Source organism: Haliaeetus leucocephalus, unplaced genomic scaffold (assembly GCF_000737465.1).
Source record: "Haliaeetus leucocephalus isolate CR32 unplaced genomic scaffold, Haliaeetus_leucocephalus-4.0 Scaffold1, whole genome shotgun sequence".
Taxonomy (NCBI): domain Eukaryota; kingdom Metazoa; phylum Chordata; class Aves; order Accipitriformes; family Accipitridae; genus Haliaeetus; species Haliaeetus leucocephalus.
The window spans coordinates 7,137,508-7,146,862 of record NW_010972437.1 but is presented as its reverse complement, the minus strand read 5'-3'; the positions used below and the strand labels follow the sequence as shown (position 1 = coordinate 7,146,862).

The 9,355-nt window shown below is 45.0% G+C and overlaps 1 protein-coding gene across 1 annotated transcript in view; it reads right to left on the bottom strand.

Moving 5' to 3' along the window:
- Nucleotides 1–7,146: 7,146 nt before the first annotated feature.
- Nucleotides 7,147–9,355, bottom strand: part of RAPH1 (Ras association (RalGDS/AF-6) and pleckstrin homology domains 1) — a 58,166-nt gene continuing 55,957 nt past the window's right edge. The window contains exon 13 of the mRNA XM_010565395.1: nucleotides 7,147–9,355. This exon is cut by the window's right edge and continues 134 nt beyond it. Coding sequence (XP_010563697.1) covers nucleotides 7,708–9,355 — 1,648 coding nt within the window. The 3' untranslated portion in view covers nucleotides 7,147–7,707.

Here is a 9,355-nt window from a genome sequence, read left to right as displayed (position 1 = left end):
GTTGTTTTTTTTTTTTGTTTTTTTTTTCCCCCCCCCCCCCAGTAGCTAAAGTCAGTGTGTAGTAACAGTCCTATTGATCTACTTTTTGATTTTGAAACTGCAAGAATAGTAGGACCCCCTCATCATGTCCATGGGAGGGTTGCTGAAAGCTTGAAGTGGCCAAGGTTTGCTAACTGCTGTTACAAAGAATAATTCACAGACCATGCTGTTCTGCTGCTTTTGTTCAAAAAAAAAAAAAAAACCAAAACAAAAAACCAAAACAAACCCACCCATGTATTTTGTGCAATCTCCTGCCCATGCAGGAAGTGTTTTTTCTTTGGTACTCTAGACATAGTAGTTTTAGTAGCACCTTTGCTTATTACAAAACAGTGAAGTCAGCAGCAGCCTGTTGTCCAGAGGTAATAAGCCTACACCCAGCATCCTGCTGAACACCGACATGGTGACTCCGCTGAAATGCGTGCAGTACATTTATTCCTGTTTCTCTTAAAACGTCAGAAGAATCCTACCACTATTGACCAATGAGGAAGAGCTGTGTACAAATTCATTTCCATTACAGCGCCTTGGTAAAGTGCTGACATGTCTGAGATTTTTTTGTAAAGAACAAGTGCTTCTTTTCACATTTGAAAAAGCGTCTTTTGCAACTTGCATGGACAAGTAATTTCTATGAATTCTCTGGAAATGTCAGTGTCTAACATGGATTTTGTCCATGCACTTTTTTCTGAAAGCAGATACCCCCACCCACCCCCCACCTTTGGTTTGCAGTCAGAGGAGAAGCACACAGTGCTTTTGCTTTTGGCACTGCTGAATGCAGTGGATGAGTGCAGAGCCCACTGTAACTGACCCAGCCCGCAGGACTCTGGGGAGCTGTATGCCGCCAGTAACATTTTATTGTGTGTGCCATTTGAACCACCTTCCCGTGAGTGCAAAACCCAATTTTTAAATTTTTTTAATTGTACTTGGAATTAACTGTTGCTGTGTACTAAACCCTCTTGTTACAAGCCCTAAATAAAAAGAACAAAGCACACACCATGTGTTCGGTGAGCGTGCCACTGCTGCGTCACGTTCCTTGTCTTTGGTTACAGACTTTTCAAAACAGTGAGGACAGGGAGAGTTGCTTGTGTATGCAGGATCCCTGTCCCAGAGGAGCTCTGAGCACAGCACTACCCACAGCAAAGGTATGATCGCTGGCATCCAGCCTGCTGCCTTCAGCAGCTCCTCTCCACTTCAGTATGACTGCTCCTTTCCTGTAACCACCACTAATGTAACGCCTCAAATCTCGGCTGTAAAAGCTGATGACTGATGCAGGGCTAGCCTGCAAGTGTACCCCAGGAGGAGGCAAACAGAGCTGAATTCCCTACAGTGGGCCCCAGAGAGGGGCTGCAGCAACACTTACCAGCCATCAGCTGTTCTTGTGTGAGCAGAACTATATGGGACTCCGCACACCTGAGGAAGGAGGCAGATGGAAAAGGTGAGCCTTCACACTGGGGTCCTCTTTAGACCTGTAACTGGTGTGCACCATGTTACTGGTACAGCCTGCTCTGACCCCCTGGAAAGAACTGTGCAAAGGAACAATAAAAAGCAATTTATTGAGAGTGAGCACATAAATGGTAACCTGTAGGTCATCAGATGGTATCTGATCCCTACAGAGGGAACCACTGATGCCCTGAGAACACAATGTGGGTTCTGAACTCATGAAAAAGGAAAATGTCAAGACAGAGCATTAAAACATTATTAAATTTAACTACATCTTTATTGAATTGTGCATATTCCATTGTATAATGATCTATATTGGGTACTCTATAATGTAGTATTTCTTTTTGTCCTCTCCCATGCTTAAAAAAGTATATTTATACATATATTTATATATATTTATAATATGGCAAAGCTCCCCCCAACCTGAAGCTATCAGTCTAAAAGAGCTTTGATTTTTCTTTTTGGAAAGGGAAGAAGAGGGGAGGCAATCCCATTGAAAGATAAAATGTGCAATTTTCTTTTTAAAGCAGTAAACATGAATGTATTTACAGCACTCAGCACAAGTTTGCTGCACAGACAAATCATCATTGCAATGACACTTTTTTCTTACATTTGCATCCCCAGTATTATACAGAATATCACCAGTGGCTGCTAACAATTAGTGTAAGCCATAAAACAAACTGCTGCTCCAGTTAATTTCTGGTCCACTGCAGTCCACTAGAAGGAGACCTAAGATTTGCAATTGCAACTTGTGACGAAGCATTTAGTTTTCCTTTTAGAAGTACAAGCTTTATAGTGCTGCACCAAATCAGCAGCAGGGAGCCTTGGGCACAGGTTCTTTGCTAAACTGGCCTTTGCCCCCGCCCCTTGCAGATGTGTAGCCAGTTACCAGCATTGGTTAAAGGCAATAGGTGCACAACATCTAACAGTGACAGCCCTGTTCTCTTGCCAAACCACAGCTGCACATCAGCAGCACCTGGCAACTTAGCCTCAGGAGAGACTGGTGCAAGCACATCTGTGTACCTGGAATTTAGCTCTGAATGCATCTTTGGCATCTTGGGGAAGGTGGGAGGAAACTATTTTCCACTGTAGGGAACAGTTGGTTCAATTCCTAAGTCTCCTAGAAGACAAGTTGCCTTTAAGCATTTAAATAAGGTGTGGGGTAGGGGGGTGGGTGTGCTGTCCAAAATCTGTTACTCGAGTTCCTTCTCACTCATTTCCCTCACTAAATCCCTGCTGTGGGGGATTGTGTGTATAGCACTAGTTCCTGTTCCTCCTGTTCTTCCAACTTCTCTAGCTCTTCTCGCCAAAAATACACGCTTCTGACTCACAGAGAGCTCACCGAGTCCTCACCCCGTTGAGTGCCTCAGAGCACCAAATAGCCATCAACCCCAATCACTATTTTTCCCATGTTAGTGGCAATTACTTTAATTTACATTGTGAGGCATAAGCATGATGTTGTCACCTCATTTGCAGTTCAGTGCCTTAAACTTTTCAAAACTAGACAAAGCCTCTGACTCACTGGATCACAGTATTAGTGAGCACTGACCCCTGCAGCTTAACACTGGTTTTGTCAGTCTTCATGGGCGTTTTTTTAATTGAAGGAGAAAAAGAATTCAGAAAGGAAAATTACTTCACTTTAGACCAACTGACAATTCCAAAATAAAAGAACACCAAAAAAACCAACCCAAACTCACATGTTCTGGCTGCATCTACACTACTTTCCATCAGGAATTTATATTGTTTTCCTGGAGTGCAACTGATTTTTATGTGACTGTATTTGAAATAATACTCATAGTAAAATCCACTTACTCTAAATAAGATTGTAAGAAACAAGTTTACCTGCAATGGGGCCACTGAAGTAAAACAATTTAGTTCTATACAGTTTTCTGTAATAAGCAGAAAATTTCTCTTTTGCCCTTCTGCTGTTGAAATGGCACTTTTGGTTCCTTTAACTGTGGAAAAAATAATTTTAACTCAGAGAAAAACTGGCCACACTTTTATCTCTGAGCTGACTTGAGTCATCTGGTTGCCAAAGGGCACAGAAAAAAAGAAATTGGAAAACCTTTAAAATGTGCAAGTCAAGAACAGTAAATCTTAAAATGCACATGAAAAAACTGCTCCCTCTCCCATCAGACCTGAAACCCAAGTGATCCAGGTACCTTTACTTTGCCTCGCTGATGTGTCAGTCAGTCACTGCTGCCCTGCAGGAAACTGCAGAGTAAGTTCAAGAGAGGAGCTCTTTGGCTTTGAGGTCACGTACCAAGTCAGAGCAAGCAGTGGTGGTTTGCCACAGGAGGAAACCACTGCACAGGGTGAAGCAGGAGCTTTCCTCTTCCGCAGAAAATAACGAGATTATTTTATGGTGAGACTTGTGCCTAACCTCCGCCCCCAACCACAGGTTTTGAAAGACTAGACAGACCCCCCAGCATATCCACCTCAAACATAAACAACCTATGGGTTGTTTAGAACCCGTGGGGTTTTTTGTTTTTAAAATAATTTCTCCTCTAAGATTACTGCTGATGTAAGAGCCTAGTTTCCCCTTCCAAAGCAACTCCCCGAGCCCTGAATTACAATGAAAGTGTTCGAGAAGACTACCTCCCTGCTTTCTACACCTGTGCTGCACGCACAGAGAAACCTGGCTGAACAGGAGGGACCCTTCTGCTCACAGAAGTGGATGTTACTGCTGCATGGCAGAGGGGAAACTAAGCCCAAATCTGGAACAGATTAACAAATGCAGCTGTATGCTCTCAGCTGCCCCTGCAGCAGTGGGACTTTCCCCAACACCCACCTTAGCAAGTGTCAAAGGCCATACGCTTCATCATGTAACACAACTACAGCTGTACTCTTTTAATATTTTAGGATGGAAGCATCTGCTACCTTTGTGTCCAGAGTATGAAACCTCAGCTCTCACATGCTCCTTTTAATAGTGCCAAAAGGATTACAGCCCATGTTTGTAGCTTCTTGCTGTGTGTCTGAGATCTGGCCCCTTTGTTTTCTGATTTAAATAAATACAATGGTGCAACTATGAGACCAGTGCGCACAGTGGAAAATAACTTACTTGCAAATAAGGCATAAATATTTACTGTCACAAAACCAGTAAATATACTGGAAAAGCAAGTTACAGTGAGGGATCTCATAAGCTGAAAAGGCAGCCAGGTTGTCTGAACCACACTGTAGCCAAATTTCAGTTCTCAACTGAGAGACAGCAAGCTGCAGCCACTCACTGTATTTCTGTATCACTACTGGTTTAGGAAGTATGTAAGTTGTAACAAGAAGGAATACAGGGTGCCACCTTTGCTGACGCTCATTCTTTTTGCTGCAAACTTAAGAGATAAAACTCCTGCCTCCCAGCAAGCTGTATAGCAGCCTGCAGTAGGAAGCATGGATTCATTGTCTAGGGAGAGATACTAGGTAAACGAATTTGAGCACAGGAAAATGAGAACAAAGCTCAAATGCCTCTGAAGAAATTGCACTCAAACCACTGCTCTACCAAGTCCAAAGCCCAGAGGTACCCGCACTGAATGAACAAAAAAGGGCTGGAACTGACACACACCAGTGGAGCTGTCTTGGGGGAAAAGAAAAACAGGGCAAGCAGATTCCCTGACTCCTGTCATCTGGGAGCACACACTGCATCAGCCCAGATGCATCCTGCCAGGGAGTAGGAGAATGTGTCCACTTACCTATCGTCAATAACAGCTGGGGAGTTATGACTGTATCTGCACACCTTTTGCTCCACTGGTGGGTATGAGACCCAGGAGCTGCCTACAGTACAAAGCAGCAGGAGGACCAATGTTGAAAATTACAGCACCCATGAATTGCAGTATAGCTTAACAACCTTCCTGTGAAGTTATTCACCAGCTACACTGAGCATGCTTAAAATCAACAATGCAAATGCTTTTAAGGACACTTTATAAGCACAAAAATAGTAGAAACAAAACTTTGTGAACAATTTGAAAGATACAAAAAAGTGCCTTTCCATAGCAGTGCTTTAAAAATGCACACAATGGTATATACTCTTATTGCTCAAAAAAACTAGTCTGAAATATTAAAACAATTTCCAGAGGTGCTGAAAAAGATTTTTAAAAAATCATATGAAACAGGTCAGCAGAGACAGCACCATTAATTTTTCTCTTTTTGTGATGTACTTATTTAAAACTATATAGTTATAGATGTGTCATTTTCCCCCTCTAATTAGCAAAGCTTTTTTCCTATTCATAAATTATTCACAAAGACATTTATTTTATTATTTAGATTTTTTTTAAAAACTTTATAAAAAAAAAGGAATGGGGGACTGTCAATGATGTTTCTTAAATCTATCAGCCTGAATTACTCTCATGAGAGATTAGTTTACATCTTTTGTACATGCTTGAGGATACTGTCAGGTCAAGCTACTTCCTTTGTTTCATTCTTGGGGGAAGGAAAGCATTTAATATTTGCTTTTGGAGAAAAGGTAAATAAAGAGTAAAATCATTTGCCCTCTGAGCCTTGACAGTATCCCCATGGTGATGAGGGAAGTTCTAACAACCGAGGATGGGGTAGGTACAGTCCAAGTATTTCAGCTACTTTACAAAGGTTGTGTACCACTATGAACATGCATGATACATAGGACCACTTAGGCTAACTACGCTATCTTATCACAACCTCTGAATACGTGGGTAAGACCGTACAATCAAGCTACTGAAGTACAACAAAAAGGACTCTAGTACTCAATCTGGTGACTGACTGGCAAACAAAAAACCCAAAGCAAATATGATAGTCTGTTTCCTACTCATATGGGCCCTTAAATTAAATTATTAGCAAATGCTATTGCCTCTCAAGGTTGAGGTTTTTTCCAGTCTTCTCCCTTGACTGTTAGAAGTGCCAACTTTGGAATTAACAGGTTTATGCATTGGTTGCAGTCTCTGGCGGGTCAAAGAAAAGAGAGAGAATTCCCACCACGCTTGGCCTGAAATTACCACTCCCTTCTCTCTTTCTAGAGGGTTTAGAAAGTTCCCTGACAGTTTCTAATGAATTACAAACAATACTTTCTTTAAATGTTTCTAGACACTTGCTTTTGTAAAGATAATACATCTTATCAGGCACAGACAAGGTGAGACTGTACGCTGTATATGCTTGTGCGAGAACGTAACACTCTCTACAGAAACCTACCTGTTCATTCAGGGAAAGAATTAGACGTACAAATGATGTATCGACGTGGGTCAGCCTTGTGGGTCAGCATCGATTACAGGAGTGCTGGCAGCTTTCAGAAGGGGTTAACACAAATATATTCGTCTTGAGCCACAGAAACAAATGATTGAGCCTACTATAAAGTTAGAATGCATAATGGATTGGAATAATATATATTTATCCTACTTACTGCATGGACAAATAACTTTGAAATAATTCGTAGCAGTGTATATTTTTAAACTATTTGGAAGGGAGGGGGAGGCTCTTTATAGTATAAATATATTTCACTCCAGCCCACTATATATAAAAATCTATTTTCTTCCTCAGAACATACTCATTTTCAGTAGTATTATGACCAGAATGTTTTGGTATGTTGCATCTGTACTTTTCAATCAATGGACAATGTACATTGTTACTGTTCCTAGCAGAACACCTCAGCTCTGCACTATTTACCCACCACAAACTGCCAAGAGATTTGTGGGGTTTTTTGTTTGTTTGTTTTTTCTTCCTTTCTTTAAAGTGCCCCCTACATCTTCATCTTTGTGGCAAGATTTGACTAGTTACAGAGTCCGATTCCAAATAATATAGTGACTGAAACAATAAATACGGTTCTACAAAAACATTCTGGTTATCTTTTATAATTGCGACGAAATATATCACAATATATTATATACCTACACTTATAATACATGCACAAACATGTCTCACATGGACAGACACTACAAAAAAATTATCTCCCCCCTCCCCTAAATGCAGAAAAAGTAAGAAAATGGGGTTTTGGTCCGATCCATATGAAGGGTAAAAGAAATTGAAAGGATAAGTCAATGCCTCTCTACCCACCTTTCCCAATAAAATACCAACACCCCCACGTCCCCAGCTTTTTTGGCCTAGCCATGAAAGGGGAATGTCTTTACATTTAGCCTTAGCTACAGTTTGAGATCACCTCTTTTGATGGGGCTACCTATCATCCACGTCCCCGCATTCTCTCCAAGTGTGCAAGATCACGGGTTGGCTGATCACGGAGCAGCCCACAAGTCACGGAGCGCGCCAGCCCCTGGGGACTGACTACCAGTCCCGCGACAGCTTGGTGTTCTGATCCCTTTTGGGAGGTGCAGGGGGTGGCCCCCTCCGTAACGTTGCATAGCCTGATATATGACTGCCCCCAAAGCTGCTCGTCTTCTGCTGGTCAGCCAGCAGCTCTGGTGGAGGTGGAGGCAGGGCCATGTCGTCCATGGTGGCTGTGGGCTCGGTTCTGGACATCCGCGCGGAGGAGAGGGAGCCATGCCGGGTGATGGATTTCCGCTGCAGCGTCCGGTTGAGGTCTGCCAGGAATCCTGGCTGAACGCTAAGGCTGGACTTGGGTGAAGTGGGCACTTGTGGGCCAGCTGACCCTGGTGGCTCTGCGACCTCCGCCTGCGTCAGTCGAGTGCTGTCGTTCCGCTTGGGACGTGTGGGTGGTGGGGCTTTTTTCACAGATGGTTTTGACCATGCCTGAGGCTGAGGATTGACAACAGCGACTTTTGGGGAGGTGCTGCCCGAAAATACTGATGGGATCTCAACTGGCGGGAGAGGAAGATCTATTTCAGGTGGCGGCGGCGGAAAGTCCGAATCAGACGGTGGTGAAGGGAATTCGACCACAGGTTCCTTCCCAGACACAGCCGGAGCAGGAGCCTTGGCCGGGATCCCTCCTTGCGGAAGGACAATGGGCAGGCTCACCCCAGAAAGGTTGAGCTTTCCTGGCTTTGGAGGGGCTGCAGGAGGCGATGACTCCTTGGAAGGAGACCCTGACGGCTCTGGTGGATGTGCAAATTTGCTGACAAGGCGGTCCACTGAAGGTCTCTTGGACTCATGGTACTCAGTGGAGCTGGTGGACTTGATGCTGGAGTTTCGCTGAGGTGTTGGGGGTGGTTTCTTCCCTCCAGGGCTTGATGTCTTGCTGGTCTTTTTGACTGGAGACCCTGATTTGTCAGGGGGGGGAGAACCTGCAGAGGAAGCTGGGGAAGGAGGTGGAGGAGGAAACACTAAGCTGCTCTCTGGTGGAGGAGGGGGGAAATCGGGTGAGGGAGCGGAAGCCGGCTGCCATTTGGGCTTTGCCTTCACTGCTGGAGGTGACTGTGGAGCCACGCTCAGCGGAAGGGGTTTCAGAGGCTGGGGCTCAGTGGCAGGTGGGGTGGGAGGAGGTGGGAACTGGCTAACTATCTGTTTCACCACCGACGGCACTGGGGACTGTGGGGATGGAGGCGGCTTCACAGAGAAACTCTGCTGCTTTGGGAACGTTGGCGGGGGAGTGGGGCCAGGAGGGGCTGGCGGCAGCGGAGGCACCTGGGGAGAGGTGACGCTTGGTTGTTTCTTTATTGCAAGGGGCAAGGGAGCTGGCACAGCGGGGGTGACATGTGTGACCCCTGGTGATGCTGCCTTCCCACTAGGCTGCGGGGGGAGAGCTGCCATGACAGGCTTTGGGGGTGCCTGGGGTGGTGGTGGGGCAGGCACAGGAGGAGGAGGTGGTGGCAACGAAGAGGTGGCAGTGGCAGTGGCCTGGCTTATATTTGGTTGAACCTGATGGATTTTGGGGGGCGGCGGCGGCGGTGTGAACTGTGGCACAGAAGGGGCACAAGGTGCCGGCTTCAGCTGCGCCATGGCCGAGCCCGGTGTGGGGGGAGGCGGGGGAGGCGGGGGAGGCGGCATGACCCCGTTGGGGGGCACCAGTATCTGA